The sequence below is a fragment of the Sander vitreus genome, chromosome 11, assembly GCF_031162955.1.
Source record: "Sander vitreus isolate 19-12246 chromosome 11, sanVit1, whole genome shotgun sequence".
Classification (NCBI taxonomy): Eukaryota; Metazoa; Chordata; class Actinopteri; order Perciformes; family Percidae; genus Sander; species Sander vitreus.
The window spans coordinates 23,255,279-23,275,312 of record NC_135865.1 but is presented as its reverse complement, the minus strand read 5'-3'; the positions used below and the strand labels follow the sequence as shown (position 1 = coordinate 23,275,312).

The following is a 20,034-nucleotide window of genomic DNA, read 5'->3' as shown; positions in this document are numbered from 1 at the left end:
CAGCAGAGGTGTGTGTGTGTTTATCAGTGAAGTGTATGTGAGCACACTTCCACGTGTGTGCTTTGTAGTGCCAGACTGTTGTATCGGTGTGTACGAGTCTATCTGTTTAAGCCAGTGTGCGTTGTTGTGTTATCGATTTATCTCAGTTATTGGGATAACAGCTGTCGGAGCTAACAGGGTTGGCTCTGCAGACAAGACTGTGGGCGGGAGGCTGGCATGAAGCATGACAGACTGGAAGACTGGCACCGTCCCTACAGACTTGCTGTTTCTCTCTCTCTCTCTCGCTCTCTCTCTCGCTGTCAGCTGTTGGCTAAATAAATGCAGGCTTCACTCCACTGTGGTTCATTCTGATCAAGGACAAACAAGAGGAGGGTGTGTTTTACAGCACTGTGGTGCCATTTGGGTCCAGGCCTCCATGCATTGTAAATATTAGACCCTGAGCACAAAGGAGCTACTTGATAAGGCTTGTTAAAGAATATAAACTCCACCTCTCTGCAGGCTGTGATAGATGGGAGATATAGACGGTATCTTTCCCTGCCTGACAGGACTCTCCACTGACTGTCGCTTCTTTGTCTGCACTGCTAGAAGGGATGATTGATGTCTGAAGCTCGACTGCATGAAGGCAGCGGAAAAATAACTGCTGTGTGTGTGTCTTTGTATATATGTTCAATATGTGAAATTGCAGAGCTGCTGTCTTGGACTGCAACTAACGGTTATTTTTTATGATATATATATATATATATATATTTACACAGTGGGGCAAAAAATGATTTAGTCAGCCACCAATTGTGCAAGTTCTCCCACTTAAAAAGATGAGAGAGGCCTGTAATTTTCATCATAGGTACACTTCAACTATGAGAGGCAAAATCACATTGTAGGATTTTTAAGGAATTTATTTGCAAATTCCTCGGGAAAATAAGTATTTGGTCACCTACAAACAACCAAGATTTCTGGCTCTCACAGACCTGTAACTTCTTCTTTAAGAGGCTCCTCTGTCCTCCACTCGTTACCTGTATTAATGGCACCTGTTTGAACTTGTTATCAGTATAAAAGACACCTGTCCACAACCTCAAACAGTCACACTCCAAAAGGGAGGACACCAGAAACAAAATTGTAGACCTGCACCAGGCTGGGAAGACTGAATCTGCAATAGGTAAGCAGCTTGGTGTGAAGAAATCAACTGTGGGAGCAATTATAAGAACATGGAAGACATACAAGACCACTAATAATCTCCCTCGATCCGGGGCTCCACGCAAGATCTCACCCCGTGGGGTCAAAATGATCACAAGGGTGAGCAAAAATCCCAGAACCGCACAGGGGGAACTAGTGAATGACCTGCAGAGAGCTGGGACCAAAGTAACAAAGGCTACCATCAGTAACACACTACGCCGCCAGGGACTCAAATCCTGCAGTGCCAGACGTGTCCCCCTGCTTAAGCCAGTACATGTCCAGGCCCGTCTGGAGTTTGTTAGAGAGCATTTGGATGATCCAGAAGAGGATTGGGAGAATGTCATATGGTCAGATGAAACCAAAATAGAACTTTTTGGTAAAAACTCAACTCGTCGTGTTTGGAGGGGAAAGAATGCTGAGTTGCATCCAAGAAGCATTTCAAGGTCCTGGAGTGGCCTAGCCAGTCTCCAGATCTCAACCCCATAAAAAAATCTTTGGAGGGAGTTGGAAGTCCGTGTTGCCCAGCGACAGCCCCAAAACAGCACTGCTCTAGAGGAGATCTGCATGGAGGAATGGGCCAAAATACCAGCAACAGTGTGTGAAAACTTACAGAAAACGTTTGACCTCTGTCATTGCCAACAAAGGGTATATAACAAAGTAATGAGATGAACTTTTGTTATTGACCAAATACTTATTTTCCACCATAATTTGCAAATAAATTCATTAAAATCCTACAATGTGATTTTCTGGATTATTTTTTTCTCATTTTGTCTCTCATAGTTGAAGTGTACCTATGATGAAAATTACAGGCCTCTCTCATCGTTTTAAGTGGGAGAACTTGCACAATTGGTGGCTAACTAAATACTTTTTTGCCCCACTGTATATAGTCAAAATGGTGAAACATGCCCAAAATTATGTCTTTAAATTCCTTGTTTTATCTAATCACACGCTCAAGGATCTTTGAGGCTATATTGGACAAATTTAAGTTTTGAGCTGATGATGGCACTAGATGAAAAGTCAGAGGATTAGTAAAGTTATTGAAAATCATCCTGAGGGGGCCATGAATTTCTGTTAAAAATGTAATGACAATTCGATCAGTTATTGTTGTAACAAAAACTAAAAAACTAACACAATCACCAATGTAATTCAGCCTCTTGAGAGACTCTGAATGTCTGTATAAAATGTCATGGCAATCCATTTAATAGTTGTTTATATATTTCAGTCTCGACCAAAATGACTCACATTGCCATCTCTAAGGTCATGTCGTTAGCAAGGCTAAAACTAAAATATTTTTAGGTGGCGATGATGTAAAACAGAGAAAAGCAGCAAATTCTCACATTTAAGAAGCTCGAACCAGAGTGTTTAGTATTTTGCTCGATTAATAATTTAAACGATTATCTTACCTTCTGTTCTCCCAATTGATTAGTCAACTAATCATTTCAGCACTGATGCAGCCTTCTCATAGAGCCTATTGACACCCCCAGCAGCTCACGTTCAACATTGTTTATCCCAAGTGGATTGATCTTTTATGTTCAAAAAGCACCCAAAATGCACTACACCGTACGCTCCCCCCTGTGATTTAAATTTGACTTGAGGCTCTGTGAATATTTTAGTACTTGGAGATTTATTAATTAAACATGACTGTATTCTGTGTGATCTCTGCAGCCTGAGGTATTTCTTTCTTTGTCTTTGTTGTAAATGTATCATGCAGCCAAACTATCATACAGAGCACAATACAGCTCTAGTTGTATTATTACAGTAATATTCATATTATTTCACCTAGGAGGGTTTTATAGAAGTGAAAGCATCTCCGAGTTTATTGTATACTGCAGTGAAGGTGCACCAGTTATGTAAAGCATGTGGAGGGAGGCATGTGTCCACTGTATCTAACCGTTTCTATTTATTTGTCTCTATTAGATGCACACTCATAAATATATTTCATTGGAGTGATATGCATCAGCGGAAATGACAGCCAGGCTAATTTCAATGTCACATAGTGCCGTGTTGCGCGGTGATCTATCACATACACTGGTTCCTTGATGAATTAAGCTGCAGGTTATTACTTCCCATGCATCATCCGCAATGTGACAGCTCATACTGTGAAGGAAAGGCATTTAATGACAGTGTGGCAGTTTGTCCGAGGAAAAACCCGTTGGAATCTTTAGAGCTGCGTAATCAAAACTGCATTATTTATACCTGCCTTTTTGACACACTGGCAACAGTTTAAATAGGACATCTGGACACCTTTCATCTGTACTGTGCTGGCTTTGGTGATTACTTGTGTAACACAAATTAGTACAGGTTCCCAGGGTTTGCTGTAGTTTATTATGAAAAATGTGTGCGAGCCAAAGTTGACGTGTCCACCAAGAGCTCAGCAATTTAACTGGTTTGGGAGGGACAGAGCTCAGAAAAGACAGTTATGTAAGAAGCATTTGAATAATGAGACCTCATGTTAAATCGCCACAGGGATATTTGAGGATACGTAACAGGCCGTAGTGAACTGCATATCATAGCAGAGGTTAATACCTAGTGCTGGAACAATTAATTAATTAATGGATTGACAGTAATCAGTTAATTGTTTATGTCATTTAGCAAGCAAATATCCATCCAACATTCTCTGGCCCCTGCTTCTCAAATGTAATTTGATTATTTGTTTTATATCCGTGTAAATTGATTATCTGTATCAAAACAAGCAATTTGAAGATGTCACCTTGGCTTCTGGGTTATTTATTGGTCACTAATTTCCAACAACAATGTATAAATTAATAAATAAAAGAAGTTGACAGATTGGTCAATAAAGGACATGAGCTGTAGTTACAACCCTATTTAAAACAAACAATAAGGGCAGTTTAAGAGATTGGAATTGGACAAAGAAAATGCAAACATTCGTCTATACAGCAGCCACAGTAACAGCCGCAGTTTAACTGCTAAAAAACAATTATGTTTACTGTGGACATGACAAGAAACATATACATGCAACATTACATTCAAGCTCAGGAGCCAATATCACCAAATGTATAGGTGCTGTTTGATAAAACCATAAAGCCATGCCATGAGCAACGCTAACCCCACCTGCTCCTGAGACTAGCCATCTCCTCTCTTGTTACATATACCACTTTGGGGGGGAAAAGTCAATATTTCAGGAATGTACAGTACAGCCTTTCTTTCATTCTGAGAGCCAGACATTGTTTAGACTTTGTTAAGGGTTTTGACCCCTGGGCCTTTTAAACCCGCTGAGCCAATAAAGAACCACAAACAAAAAAAATATAATAATTTTCTAAAATTGCTGTAACAGTAGGTTTTTTTTTTTCTTGCAATGATATTGTGTTTCACACTTGTGCCTGCTGGACTGTAAAGCTCACCAGTGTTTGAGAAAAAAAAATTAATACAATGTATATAGTTCCTGTTGTTAATAATAGGTGCTTTCCGACCGGCTAGTACTTCTTAAAAGTACACTTCTAAGCAGTTCTAAGAACTACTCTCCCCCAAAATCTTTTTTTCCGTTTGCATTCCCACTGGCCAAGTGGCCATAGGGACTGGTAGGAGGGGTAAGGGAGTGACGCAAGCACGGCAACAGTCTTTATAGCATCGTCACTAGACCTTAGCGCCACATACAACAACAACAAAGCAGCATGGAGGAGGCCGTACATGGCCAGCAGTGCTTGCACCTCCGCATCAGTCCACTTTTCCGAGTTCCGCATTCCGTCCATTCTCGTAGTAATTCACGCAATGTTTTGCTCAACACAGACGGGGCTTTATTATACTCGGAACAGACCCCGCCTCTGCCTCCTGCTGCTGCTGCTGCGGTGTGTGTGTGTGTGTGTGTGTGTGTGTGTGTGTGTGTGTGTGACGGCAAGCCGCAGAACACGCTTGTGGAGTTTAACTCCGAAAAGACAGTTAACCACAGGTTCCCGTTAATCTTCTGATTGGACGTGTGTTGTGATATTTAAACAAACGAACCGTCAACGGCGAAATAAAAGCCTCTTATTTACGAGAGCGGTCTGAGAGACCTCCAGCTCACAGCGAGGTGTCTGAGCATGACTGGCCGAGCGACGAGCTAGAGGCCGGGGCAGGCGCTTGCTGGCTGTCGCCTCACTTCATGGAGCTTCTCAACTCCGAAAACCTTGAAGCAAATTGTCAATTCGGCATCAATTTTCGCAAGACTGCCTATATTCGAAATCTAAACAGTTAATTTCTCGCCTAAAACGTTGTCAGAAGTGAATTTAATGATGAATAGGATGGTGAAAATTGTTAAAAATGTCCCGTTGTTGCTCTGTCTGCAAGTTTCCGAGTTGGCAGTGGGCGTGACTTATAAGTTGGACCAATCAAGTACACCTAGGAAAAGGGAAAAGTGAAAAGACCCTGCTCTGAAGTAGGAGCTAAAAAAGTACGCTACTGCGGCCAGAGGAACTTAAAAATCCCCAAATTTTTCCTGTTGGAACACGACGAAAAAAGCGTTCTAGGAACGTTTAGTTCTAAGAACTGCAAAAATCCCTCCGGTCAGAAAGCCCCTAATGTGTGAAAGAAGAATTTAAAGATGGGTGCATTAATTTAAAGCTTTACTCATCAATATGACTACATATAATGTGAAAGGAATCTCTGTGAGGAACCCAGACGGAGTTATTAGCTTTTATAGCCTCTTTTTGCTCATACTTTTGGTTTGATAGGACATTTACTGTTTTTCCCCCTCAGTTTTAAGAATTCAGTTTGATTTACTCACTAAAATCTCTCTAAACTGAATCTTCATACTGTCCAGCTGCCAGAATCCAGGGCAGAGATGTTGATAAAAATCTTGGTATGTCCATCTGTTGACACGTCCATCTGTGCATTCTCAGTAATTAAGCTTTACAAGCAGCCTTTCAGGCTACAGTATAGATGCTACAGCTCTACTCTCTGATTGGTGGAAGTTATACCTGAGAGAAAGATCTACAGGCACTACTCAGGGCTGTGAAAATACTGCAAACCCCTTTGGGTTTTTGTGTTAAACAAATAATTTAAATGTATGTTATTATTTATAGTCAGAATTCTCCCAAAAAACAACAACCTGTCAACATTATTGCAACATTTATAAATCATAAAGTATCAGTCTCCATTAACAAAACCTTTTACGTTTTGTTAGTGTTTAAAATTAAAAAAGCTTTTTTTTTATTTTTTATTATTATTAGACTATTTATTAGGAAAGCCTGATAACCAATTCCATTGTAAAATGTTGCTAGAATGATATAAATATATAAACGCAGGATATAGCATGCACATATTACAGTTTGGATTTGTTTTGTTTGGTTTTTGAAGAAGGTCTTGACCTCATGTGTCCCCCCACCACCGAAACCAAATCTACACCGTTGTGGAGGCCAAACCAGAGCTAAAAGGAGATTGGATATTAGACTTATATTCATCAGGTGTCCAGAAGCACGACTCCAAATGATTGATCATGTTGCTTTGTGTCGACTGGATGTTCACCATAACAACTTTAAAAGGCGTTGTCAGAAGTGTGTGTTGTGGTGGTCGTCTCTCCCCCAAGTGGCCATCAAAATAAATACAGCTTTAAGTAAAATGGGGAGACAGGTCTGCCACGAAGCTGCTTAGACTTTACTATTTTGTGGCATTTTTTTTTTGCCTTTTCAGTAGAGAGATTGGACAGGAAATGAGGGCTTAGAGAGGGATGGAGAATGACTTGCAACAAATGTCCCCGGCACATTGCGGTTCATGGTCAGAATTTGACTGCTATAGGGTGCACAGTCCTCTGGTCTCTGCTGTATGTGTTTGTTATGTGCTCTTACAAATGCATGCATAATTCCTGCAGGCATGTATTTGTGGTTTGTGCTTATGGGTATGTGCATTTCAGTAAAGTGCAATTTTAGTGTACAGTGGTAGTACAGTGTGTTTTTGCCTTTGTGGGCTGTCTCAGATCATGCTGGCTGTGTGCTGCAAGAATGGATCCACACTTATCAGACAAAGGAATGAAGAAAAAGTATTATTCCTCTATGTGGTTTTGTGTGTTGTACTGGCAGTGTCCCTGTTGTCCAGGGGTTCAGGTGTTAATGTCCGCTGATGTGTCTAATTGCTGTCCTCCTGAGGAGGGGTTGAGGGTTGGGGGGGTAGGAAGGGAGGAGAGGCATTGATTTGGGGGTTAAAAAGAAGAGGAGGAGGGTGAGTGGTGGGAATAGAGGAAGACACAGCAGGAAGCAAAGAGGCATGTGAGCTTGAGAGGGAAGAATGTATGAAAGGGATGCTGTAAGAAGAAGAGAACTGTGCCAGAATTATAATTTCAACCATCCTCTCCCTCCTGCGTTTTCGTTCTCCCTCCTTTGACTTTTCCTCTTTCCTAATTTACTTCCTCTTTCCCACATTCTGCTTCTATCCTCCTCCCCCTTTCCCTTCTCCTACATCTCTTCCTCCCATTCTTTCGCTCTCTCCCTCTCCTTATCTTCTCTTCTTCCCCTTATCCTTCTCCTTCACTCCCCTCCCCTCTCTCCATCCATCTCTCTCCCCCTCTGTACCGCCGTCTCCTCTTCTCTCCACCAGCTGCAGTGCAGAGATCTCCGCCGAGGCCCCCGTCAGGCTGTCAGGTGACTGGGACGGAGGCTGTGACATCACCACCCCCTTGGCCGACTGTCAGCCCTCCGCCGTTGCCATGGCAACGTCGGCAACGGCCTGCAGAGCCGAGGCTGGCGACGAGACGCCTGCAGGAGGAGGAGGAAGAGAGGAAGCACGAGAATGCGTAAGGATTCTTTTTCATTTTGATGTTTTTATGTCTTAAATGTGTCGTCTGTGCGTGTATTTGCTCTGCGCTTTTCATCGTTTCGTCGCAGTGTACAGAAACGCATAGATCTATTGGTATTTAAGGATGACAAGCAAAGGGACTGCGACACACATGCACATCACTCACACATACTGATGCAGAGGTATTTGTTAAGACAAGAACGAGCATGCAGCGCGCTGTCTTCCAGTAGCAGCTCGACATCTGAGGTTTCAGTAAAAAGAGGATTAAGCCCCCCTCCAGCAGTCGATTGCCGGTACCCTAGCGCTTCATTCCTACTCTCCGCATGACTCCTCTCTGCTGGCTGGCTGCAGCTTGACACCAGCCTCAGTTCCAGCTAGCATTGTGCTCCTCTCTGCATCTGCAGAACAGAGGAGCCGGACTGACATGAAGTCACATCTTGCTTGCATGCTACAAGGCCGTAGGTAGTTTAGAAAGCAGATGTCGGGGTGCGTTTTGCTTCTTGCCTTTCTCATGTTTTGGCTGTGAATCTACAATCGACCCTTCCTCTGCATTCGTAAAGCGAGGGCTGCAATTTGATAATTCGGCGGAACATGAATTATTCTCTTTCATTTTACCTGATTGCTGCAAGCTATATATCATGTTGTTCTCTGGTTTAGAGCGATGAAAACCTTCCTGAGTCTTTCCATAATGTGTAGCTGTTTGTGGAGGTAATCTTTCATGTAAAGCCAATATCATCAAATGCAATGGATATGGACGATGCATCTGGGGTGAGGAGTCGCGTGTCATAGCGATGACCTTTGAACTTTCCATCTTAGGTCAACTCTTTGGGGCTTGATAGACCCTAAAAGGATTTTTAAAAGCCACGTGATGATCGTTTGTCGGTGCAGAATGCTGCAGTATGTCGGGGAATTCCTTGCTTTATGTCAAAAAAAAGCTTGGAAATGCTTTGAATTGTCACTAGGGGGACATCTCTCATCTTCAAGGCTGGGTGGTTTCAAGTTGTGATAAGAGCAGATTTCTGGGTGTGTGGCCATGTTGTGTTTAGACTCCGTTACAAAACTTGGCAGACGATTAGTGCTGCGTCTCAGTATGAAATTTGGATTCTTGTAAGTTCTACAAGCTGGGATCAGAGAGATAACCAACATTTGTTATGTAATTATGTCATGACAGTGAACATGGTGATATGACAACTCATCACACAGACGCACACACAGCTCCACAAGCTGTGATTTCTCTCTTCATTTTCACCTTATCTCCTCAGAGAGTTTTGCCCTTCTTCATCTGTTGCTATAGCAACATAACCGTTTGATTGACACACATGTCCTTCCAACCAGCAGCACACCAGTCTGGGCTGCAGGCGCTCCAGCTCGGACGCAGCCTATGAGCTGGCTGAGACGGTGAGGGCGCAGCGTGAGTGCCGTCTCCGGCCCCACTACAGCGATCCCATGCCAGCCGACGCCTCCAAGCGCAAACAGCTGGAGATGAAGATCGCTGCAGCAGCCCGACTCCACGGCCATCGCAGAGACCGCGACAGAGACAGAGACAGCGGTGAGTACGTGACACACACATGGTTGACAACTGTGTCACTTTGTTGTTGTCACAGTGTTTGATCGGTTTTCTGTATGTAATCCATTGTATTGTATTCATTGTACTTACAGTAAAACAACAAACTTTTCTGGTTTAGCCGAATGTTTTATGCACCAAAATAAAATAATTCACAGTTGTGGACAAGCTGTATAGGTAAAAATGAGCAGTGTGGCCTATCCTGAAATATTTGTCCTGAAGCAGTGCTTTATAAGTGGTATGCCCATGTTTATCATTTGATCAATGATTCATTAGGCCATTGATCATTCCTTGAGCCTACCTTTTTACCAAACGTCACGAAAATCGGTTTAAAAGAGTCTTTCAGTGGGACGCCTGGATAGCTCACCTGGTAGAGTGTGCGCCCCATGTACAAAGGCTTAGTCCTTGTTGGCTGCAGGTTCAACTCTGACCTGTGGCCTTTTGCTGCATGTCATTCCCCTTCTCTCTCCCCTTTCACATCTTCAGCTGTCCTATATAATAAAGGCCTAAAATGCCCAACAGAGAGAGATATTTTGTACTTTGAGTCCCTAATATGGATCAAGCTACAAAAACACTGGATGGTACATTTCCCATAACCCAACTCATTAGCATCTTTTTGTTAGTTCCTCCTCCCTACCTGTCTCCCTTTAATATTTAGGGAAGGTGAATCACCCTCAATTGTAAATGAACCTCCGACTAAGCCTGACATTACAATGCCTCGCATTTTTCAAAACAATACGACTGTTTAGAGCTGCATTTGTTTTGTTTCTCTCATGCAACTTAGTGTCATGCTTGTCTCTGAATATGTTGGCCTTTGCACTCTGTCCTCACCTCACCTCCCCAGCGTTCCCCTGCTAATACTGTGCTCTTCCCTGTCAACAGAAGCTCTTTGACGCCACAGAATGTCAGTCAATATGGCTGGCATATGCTAATGATGACCTTGTTGCTCTTAAAGTAAAACAGTATACACACCAGAAATAGTTTTTTTTTTTCCTTATTACCAAAACATTATCATCATCCAGTGCATTAATACATAATTAAGATAGCACCTGTTTAATGAGCCAGGTGTTTAAATAAAACATTTGAAACCTTGTCTCAGCAAACACATACAGTCTCTCTGTTTAGGTTTAAACGCATGCACAATAGTATTGACAAGCATAGGGACAAAGGTTAAGTCCTCGACTAGAGGGTTAGGGATCACATTATTGGAGAAAGATGATATCTATAACAGTTTCTTCGTTTTGACATGACCAGTAATGACTAGTCCAGATTAAATGGGCATCCATTAGGGAGGCTATAAATTGTGTGTGTGTGTGTGTGTGTGTGTGTCTCCATGCAAGTGTGAATAACAAATACTGTGTAGAGTAAATCCATAAACATCATGAGCACTAATGAATCTGACCATCTCCACCTCTCTCTCTCTCCAGCTCCAGCAGCAATTCGTGGTCGCTCAGAGCCCCCTGGTGAGGAGCGCCAGGCAGGTCTGGGTGTGACTCGCTCCGGGCAGCATCGCTGGAGCACCATCAGCAGCCTGAGCGTCGACAGCGGAGTGGTAGGCCTCAGTGATGAGCGGGAGGAGGAGGACAGCGAGCCTCGCCGTTACCGCAGAAACCGGGGAGCCGAGGTGGAACGCGTGGACAGCGGCATTGGCCCGGGACTGTCCCGCACCTGGAAGAGACCATCTGCCTCTCTCAGAGCCTGGGAGGCCCAGAGACCCTGTCCAGACTGTGGAATGAGGGACGGGGCCTCCAAAGAGCGAGGAGAGCGCATGTGTGAACGTTGCTCCAAGTTGCGCACCGAGCGCAAGGAAGCCATCCTGGAGTTTCTGAACACAGAGTCGAGCTACGGCGAGGACCTGCGGATCATCAAGGAGGAGTTTTACTGCCCCATGCAGAGTGCTGGGCTGCTGACCGCTGAGCAGCTCATTGTGGTGTTTAGCAACGTTCAGGAGCTGATAGACGTCAACGACCGCTTCACTGAACACCTGCAGGACAGCATCGACCAGGCCTTTGACCAGGTGACCCACTCTCTCTCTCTCTCTCTCTCACACACACACACACACACACACACACACACACACACACACACACACACACACAATTCGGTCGGTGCCTAAAAAGTATTGAATTCGGTACCCTGCCCTACCTAAAAGCCAATGTCTGCTGTAACTGCAGCAATCACTTGCTGTTCATAAAGCATTTCATAAGCCCTACCTCCTCCACCCCAGCATTGACCTGTCCTGTATAGAGACTAAACTCCCCAGTCACTGCTGTGCTGAGCTTGGTGTATGCTTGTGGGTTGGCATTCTTATAATGTTTGGTGGCTGAACACATTTAACTGTCCCTCAGGGAGATGAGGATCTGCTCACAGTGTACATAGGAGAGATCTTTCTGGAGTTCGTCAACATGCTGCCTGCCTTCCAGACATACTGCCTGCAGCAGTCCACCTCGGTCAACTTGCTCAACACACTGGAGAAGGAGAAAGAGCTGCTCAGGTATACAAAAAGTAGCCTATAAGGTGTGTGTGTGTGTGTGTGTGTGTGTGTGTGTGTGTGTGTGTGTGTGTGTGTTGGAAAAGTTACTCTGGGAGCTTTCTCTAGTTCCTGCCACGACTGTTATGTATAATTAATCTTAATGGAGAAGACAGCGGCTTATCACTTATTCAGAAGAAGTTCTATTTTGAGAGCTGCAATGATTCATATTTTTAGACAGAACTTCAGCTCACCCATGAGTCAGGCTGTCCTGTGATTCCCATTAATCAGCTTCTTAAGAGTTTTCCCAGGACGTGCACAGAATGCCTCTGTTTTCAACTTCATTTTCTCTCGTTCTGTCTTTTTAGAATCTTCCTGGATGTTTCCCAGAATGACAACACAGCACTGCGTCGTATGAACTTGCGCTCCTTCCTCATGGCGCCCCTCCAGCGTGTCACTAAATACCCACTTCTACTGAGCCGCATCATTAAGGTCACTTCCGAATGCCACCCCGACTACGCGCGTCTCCGTGAGGCCAAGAGCCGGGTGGAATCCCATCTGGAGCACATCAACATGAAGACCAAGCAGGAGGGCAACGGCGTCACCTGGTCCCTCCGCTCGTTCCGCCGCGACAGCCGCAAAAACCGGGAGGTCATCAACATTGAGATGCGAGAGGTGTCGATGAAGACAGTGGGCTGGGCCAGAGAAAACACACGATTTGTCATGGAGGGACCCCTCCAGTTGTCCCAGCCGGCAGATGGTCAGTGGGTGAAGAAGGGCACCAAGGCCCTCAAGTTCCAAAATGTCCAGAGTCTGCTGATGGTGAGGATACAACGAGCCGGTGAAGCCCCAGGACAGGGCACCGAGCTGGGGGCACGGGGGGATCAGGGAGAAGGTGGTGGTGACAGCATTAGAGACGGAGTGCTAGTTATAATCAAGGACAAGAGCAGCGGGAAGTTCACAGTGCTGAGAGAGCCCATCCGTCTGGGAAACTGTGTGGTGTCGACAGATCCGGACTGTGAGGATACCTTCGAGGTGCTCGATATTCGGCGGGAGTCTTTTGTTTTCCGCGCCTCGGACAAATCTCGCACCCAGCAGTGGTTCCATCAGATTAAGAGATACACTCGAGACTTGGGCACCTGGAGGAAAAGACGCAATGCTTTGCCCAACATCATGATCAACACAAACCAGACCCGCTCCTGAGACTAACCACCGCCCCCCCGCCTTTGTTACACTGTAAATAACCTGAATCCTTCTACTGCAAAACTAAACTGGCAACAAGAAGCATTTTGGAGTAACGCCATTGTTAAAACATGTTAGATTTCAGTAAAAAATCGTTCTCAAAGTAAATGGAAGATATAGCACTTTTTTCTTACAAAGTTATAAGTGCGCCATACTGTCATGAAGTTGTGTGTGAAGATTCAAGTTGTTAACATTGAAAGAAAATATCAGATTCTTGGACAACCAAAAAACTTGGGCTGTGCTTGTCAGCCTTGATTGTAAAGACTGTTTGCTCTTGGAGAAAGAGAGCTGTGTTTCAGTAAATAAGGAGTGTGTTAAAAAGCATGACTGAACATGGCTGACTGCAAAAAGAAAAATTGTAATGTAATTTTTTATACAAGGCGGTGGGTAGGGAAACATTAGTTTTTGGTATGTAGTGGTGGAGATGTGATCAAGAGCTTTGTTCAGTGGTTTCTGTTTGTTGTCACTGCCCTCTACTGTCTGTGTGCCGCCCTCTACTGTACGTTGGCGGTACAGCAACTTTCACTGCCAGAGATGCAGTTGAGCAGAGCCTCTCTGACAGGCTGAGCAGACCTCCTGTATCACTGTGTTTAAATGAGAACTCACATAACAGCAATAATCTCTGCCAATTCCAAAATAAGTAGCTACTGTACATGCATTTCATTTTCCAAGATTCCCTTTAGTGTTCTGCGTTCAGGTGTTACTGAGTTTGATGTGGCAGATTAAAGTCTCAAATCTAATCATGTTTATGGCTTAAAGCTTCCCTCCATCGTCCTGACACAAAGGAATTGGAGTTACGATCATTTTAGTGCCATCAAAGCAGTTTGTGACAAGTCTAGTCAGTCTCCTTTAACTGTTTCCTGTTAACATCATGTCACACAGGTAAAGTTGGACACTACAGTTTCCCCCACTGTCAGTTTTTCAACCTTGTGTTCAGGACTCCATGTAGGGTCACACAGACCGGGCCATGGGACAGAACAGGTGTATGTTTGATGTAGCTGTAGGGCTGCAGTTATTTGCACTATTGATTTATCTGATTTAATCATTTGGTCTAATAATGTCCGACATTGAAAAATGGCAATCTCAAATTCCAAGACCCTAAGAAGAGTCTTCTAATGCTTTGTTTTGTTTGACTAATAGTCTAAAACCCACAGTTATTTAATTAACGATTATAAAGAAAAGAGGGGGGTAGTAGCAACATTTGAGAAACTGGAAGAAGCACACGTTTGGCAATTTTAAATAAATTACTGTACATTTGTAATTAGAACTCAATTAAATAGGTTTGAAATATGTCATTATTCCTATATAATCCCACCCTCTTCCCATGACCCTATAAAGCAAAGATATTTTATTTTTAAGTTGCCATGAAATCTCTCCAGCTGCTGGGGACATGGCAATTTTGGGATAAAGGTTGGAAAACCCTGTCTAACTGACTCAACCATCTCGTCATGACAGTTTTACCTTTATGTGACCTAGCGATGAGCTGTTGTGCCTTGGTATATTACTGTTACGCTAAAACATACTGAAATATTTGCAACCTGTCACAGTAGCATTGATCTCTGACAGACAGACTAGACTGCCCTCTGTCGGCACTTGAGACCAATTTACAGGCAATGTAATTATTCCTCTGACAGTCCCTGGCTGCTCATGTGATAACCTGATCCTCTTATTTTTGCGTGTTTTTATTTATGAAGGCTTTATTTTCTTTAATGCACTTTATTATTCAGTAATAAAAAGTTTTCCAGTATAACGACTGGTAAAACATGTTACCCAGTCTTATTTACAATTCTTCATTCCAGAAGGAACCTAGTTGACCAAAGCTGATTTCAGCAGGTCGAGACAACGCAGTCATCAAACCAAAACCACTATTTAAGACTGATACTGTTTTATGTTTGCTATGAAGTAGCACTAATAAAAAGGTAGCAAATCACTGTTTTGGAGGGCAGGGCTGCTCAACTCCACACTAATACTCCTGTGCTGTCGGAGGATGCCGTTTCAGATGAACCCTTTCAAAATGGAAAAAAGAAAAGAAAAACAGAGCCTGCTGAAAATACAGTTTCTTTTGTTTCCTCATTTGCATTTGAAAGACCTGATGTATTATTTCCCCAATGTAATATATTGTGAATTATATTAAAAGATTTTAAACACGACCTTGCTCGTATTTTTCTGTGCAAAACGCTCATTTGTAAAGTCTGATGAAGACGGAAAGGTAGAGTGTAGAAATATATTTACAGTCATTTTAAGCATCTTTAAAGACAACTGATTCAAAGACAGGAATACATACAGTACAAGTGAAATGCACTTATCACTCCAGCAAACAAAAAGCACAAGATGGAAAGAGTGAACGTTTTTTTTTCCTAGAACATACGACCCAGCTCCACTACAGTCTAGAAGCAATAAGAAGCATGGATGCCAACAATAGAAACAAACCTTCAAGACATGTTTGCAAGTAGAAAAAAAGTTAAAACATCACATGCAGAACATGATATTCTGACTATTTCGTGTACGCTCATGGATTTCCAGAGAAAGCTTAATCACCCGACAAATATTAAAATGTCCCAGACATACTGTATTCATTGGCACTGCTCTGCAAGGTTTCCTTGCTGTTGAAAAAAAAATTACATGAAAAAAGGAATCGTAGAGTAGCTTTATACCACGTGAAGTGCGTTTTTTTTTCTCCATTTCTTTGGCTCTACCGCTCCTGAAGCCTCATTTATAAAAAATAAAAACTAGGTATATGCAGGTTAGGGGATAATGATCAAAATCCAAACAGAGGCTTTTCTTCTCTCATCTGGTAAGAATGCTGTAAAATGTATGTGGCTGTTCAACCATTTCCTTTATAAATGAGGCTCCTGGATCTGTTTGGGTGCAATAACACGTTGAGTCTTAAGAAATACAACCAGGTGTATCTGGTGAACACATTTCACTTTTCTTTTTTTGCAAATAAACACAAAGAGCCAGAAAAAAAAGAAGCTGTGTGCGACTGGAACACTCCACTCTGAGCGATCTCCACCCAACTTCTCCAATTAAACATCAGTATAATGTAATCTTATAATAACATGTTGACTGTTACAAATTAGACGGAACAGTTGCAAAACCGACTCAATGAAACAATAACGATGAAAAAGATGAAGCCGAGAACACAGATTTCCAAGAACCAGCAACAAACTAAACCTTCGGTTTTGAACGAGGGTGTCAAACTCTGCCAACGTCTCTGTCCCCCCCCTTCTGGCACACTGCCATCCATCTAAAGCACCTCTCATGCATGCATTCGCAAACACACACACTCATACCCGCGTGCACACTCGCACACGCTGTCCTCAGCTGCTGGAGCCTCAGGCAGATCCCTGGGTCTTGCCTTCCAGACGGGGTAAGGCGCAGCAGCCTCTGAGCTCTACTTGTCCCCGACAGTCTCGCCCTCCTTGGCCAGCCCGCGGATGGAAAGGTCGTAAACCACCTCCTCGATCTTCTTCACGTCGTACTTGAGGCCATCGTAACGCTTCCGCAGCGGGTCGTTCTTCAGGTTGAGCAGGCGGAAGCCAGAGTCCAGCTCGTTGATGAAGTTGGAGATGCGGAGCGGCCGGGTGTAGTCTCCTGCTGTGACGCTGTTTACCGCCAACCGCGACTGGAGGAACAAACAACAGCACAAATTAAACTCAGAGTTACTCAACTTACATGTACAAGGTTCCATTGCTTATTGAGAAATCATTTTTAATTTAAATCATTATTAACTATTATATCATAATTTTGTGGCACTGTCATTTTATTATTTTATAGGACTAGAAAGCTGTATAATGCACTACACACTGTGAGCTAACAGCAACCTTGAGGTTCCGGTTGGTCAGTGAATTCATGCCATGTTCCGATTGGTTCATTTGTAGACTTATGTTACAGCAGCAGTCAAATTATGAGAGTTTTGTCCTAAATTTCTGACACTGTCAGGATTTTGACAAGGTCAAAGTTCTAAATCAGCCCGCCGGTAGACGTGTCCAACAGTGTGACCGAGGACCACCGTTTTGGATTGACAACAACATATTTAAAGTTTCTCTCATGACTGTCAACTTTAATCCGCTAAGTCCCAAAATTGCACAGCGTATAGGGGCCCATGAAGAACTCCAGGCCACAGGGGAACCCTAATGTGTCCTTCTGTCAGCCTTAGTATATTCTTGATGTAACACGATAGCAGACAATAGACTTACCAGTTCACTGGCCATGATCAGCACACCTGCCAGGTAGTCCTCTACATCCAAGTGAAAGCCTTTCTCTCGCACCACCTCAACTGTAGGGTGAAGAAGGCAGGAAAAAAAGAAGAAAAATAAAAAAAATAAAGCTGCATTCCTTGGTAACAGTTACACAGCAATACATTAACTGATACCTACTGCCGAGTATCTTGGCCACTTCCTCCCGAATCACAAGAGTTTCATTCTCCAGGTAGACAACAAAGGCTGCTAAAAAAACCAGGCGCTGCAGCACAAACCGCCAGTGTTCATGGAACCTAAAGCGGGATCAAACAGGTCAGAGAATGAGAGCTAAAACACTTGGCCACAATAATCCACTCAGTATCTGCTTTCCAGGGAGTTCTGGGTAGATACATACACACATTTCTGCAGATTAATTTTGTATGAATGAACTATAAAGTACATTTTCGGACGACAACCCTTCCAATCAATCATCCATCGACCAATCGATTGATAGATACTTTAGATAGTTTATTCATCCTGAGGGAAAATGTAGGCATCCAGTAGCTTAGACAACCATAACACAACAAACACACATATATTTCACATACATATAAATCACTCACAGAAAAGTAAAGAGTTAAAAGGTGCTATGGTAGACTGTGTGCAATGGTGGTAGTGCAAAAGTGAACAGTGCAGGGATTGAACAGTGCAATAGCTTATTATTAAATATTAACTATGAAAAAACAAGAATGTAAACATAATAGAATTGCTTGACAAACAAGAAAAGAAATAATATACGTTAAGAACTGTATATAACAGGGAATAAGTTATAAGATGTAGATGTTGTGACCACAGTCCAGATTGTGTAGGAAGCTGCCAACTGCAACTTTTGTTAAAGTGGCTCCTACCTGTAATACTGCTCCGCAGGAAATTTTGTTTTGAGGTTGCAAATTTGTGTCCTGACTGTGCAGAACAACTCCCGTGCTTTTGCACATTTACTGGGAACTAAAAAGGAGAAGAAAAAAAAAGAAAAAGATTAATTTTAAAATTGACAAGTCTAAATTGGAGAGGCAAACATCATTCCATCAGTGCCAGTCAAAACAGTGTATACTGTGTGTACTGCTCACTTTCTTTGAATCCAGATGGTTGGTGGACACTTTGGAGTACAGTTAGTATTTCTCTGGCAGTCTGCTCCAGTGTCTGGACCACCTTACGGATATCCTACAAACAAAGTCCAAGTACAAGTGTGTTTTTTCTTTGTCTTAATCCAATATAACGTCTTTTCTATTACCAGATACCTACCCAACTCCCCTAACGATAGAAACCCCACTTATAGTGGACCATTGACGCCAAATCATGTCAATGCAATGCTATTCTTTTAAATTAGACCCACTTCGTATTTTGAATTAACTTAACATTGTGTACGTTCATGGGCCGATTTAAAGCGAGTAATGCCATAACGTTACGTTAACAGTAAAAAAACAAACAAACAAAAAAAACACGATAAAGAGCTACACCTTTACTTGTCAGATAAGTAGCAGAATTAAATCGACCATATTTTAGATGAAGTTGCGTGTTACCATTCTCGGCGAAACCGGGCGCAATTTAAAGCACGTGGAACAAAATGATGACAGGCAGCAGAGCGTAACGTTAATGTAATTTATATTTTAGGAAAAGTGACACACCTATTTTATCAACCTGTATAAAATAACGTTAGACGGCTAGCTAGTTATCGTATTCAATCATTGGAGGCGCTGTTGGCTAATAAATAAGACTTCTGTTATTATAGTGCGGTTTCTGGGGTAAAAATATATTATGTGTGTTGACATGATTTGGCTCCGGTTATCCGCTAGCTAACTGTCTCTGAGAGCTAATATTGTATGCAGCTTTGCAGCGGGCTGTCCATTCATACCTCTCTGACGTCCTGGTCGGCGCTCAGAAAGCCCTGGATATAACTGAACATCTCGGTGACAGACATTTTTGATTTGAGTCAAGCTATCCGGACGATGATGATGATGATCCGTCTTGCAGCTAGCTAAGCTAATTCATAAAAACATCAACGTGCACGCCACCTCTGCCTCCGCGCTTTGTGTGGCGCGGGGAGATGATGTCATGATTTCTAACGTCATGTCGTTGTCGCTCCATATTTTCTGGAAAAAAAAGTATAATAACAATAGTAATAATGATGATGATGAATATAATATAATAATAATAATAACAACAATACTAATACTACTAATAATAATAATACATTATAATGAATAATAATTTTCATTTCATGTCAAATTTCTTCAACACTCCAACTGTAATAAAAATAACAAAGGGGATTTTTAATTTATCTTCTAAGGACTGTTTACAAAGACATCGTTAGGCTACAGTATATTATTTTAGTCTATTATCTCTATAACATACCATCAATATAATTTCATCCATTGTAATCATTCATTATTTTTTTATTTCTATCACTTGTTTGTACACTTGCAGCACACAATTGTACACAAGCTGTAATCTAAACAAAGTAACACACTTTTCATGGTATTATAAGACTGCTAATTTACATAGTATAATTTTTTTCTGTTGTACAAAGGTAGAATAATAATCTAATTTAATAGGCCAATGATTAGGAAACCATAGTTTATACAACACGGGTCTTTGAGCAGGTATGTGGTTTACAGAACGGCATT

The 20,034-nt window shown here is 42.5% G+C and overlaps 2 protein-coding genes across 2 annotated transcripts in view; one reads left to right on the top strand and one right to left on the bottom strand.

The window, feature by feature from the left end:
* The window catches only part of arhgef49 (Rho guanine nucleotide exchange factor 49), a 40,645-nt gene extending 26,327 nt beyond the window's left edge, over positions 1–14,318 (top strand). Inside the window, exons 4-8 of the mRNA XM_078262406.1 lie at positions 7,696–7,891; positions 9,229–9,442; positions 10,885–11,474; positions 11,806–11,951; positions 12,296–14,318. Coding sequence (XP_078118532.1) covers positions 7,696–7,891; positions 9,229–9,442; positions 10,885–11,474; positions 11,806–11,951; positions 12,296–13,130 — 1,981 coding nt within the window. The 3' untranslated portion in view covers positions 13,131–14,318. The remainder of the gene's footprint in view (positions 1–7,695; positions 7,892–9,228; positions 9,443–10,884; positions 11,475–11,805; positions 11,952–12,295) is intronic.
* Positions 14,319–15,379: 1,061 nt separating this feature from the next.
* tsn (translin) lies at positions 15,380–19,454 on the bottom strand. The gene is made up of 6 exons (XM_078262405.1): positions 19,263–19,454; positions 18,478–18,571; positions 18,259–18,355; positions 17,549–17,664; positions 17,369–17,448; positions 15,380–16,794 (listed from the first exon to the last, which is right to left on the bottom strand). The coding sequence occupies exons 1-6, from the start codon at positions 19,326–19,328 to the stop codon at positions 16,564–16,566; spliced, it is 684 nt and encodes a 227-aa protein (XP_078118531.1). The 5' UTR covers positions 19,329–19,454; the 3' UTR covers positions 15,380–16,563.
* Between the last annotated feature and the right edge of the window lie 580 nt (positions 19,455–20,034).

Coding starts and splice junctions, on each gene's coding strand:
- tsn (XM_078262405.1), bottom strand. CDS start 19,328: ATGTCTGTCACCGAGATGTTCAGTTATATCCAGGGCTTTCTGAGCGCC. Junction 17,665..18,258: donor CCTGCGGAGCAGTATTACAG/GTAGGAGCCACT, acceptor ATCCCGCTTTAG/GTTCCATGAACACTGGCGGT. Junction 17,449..17,548: donor AGTGGCCAAGATACTCGGCA/GTAGGTATCAGT, acceptor TTCACCCTACAG/TTGAGGTGGTGCGAGAGAAA.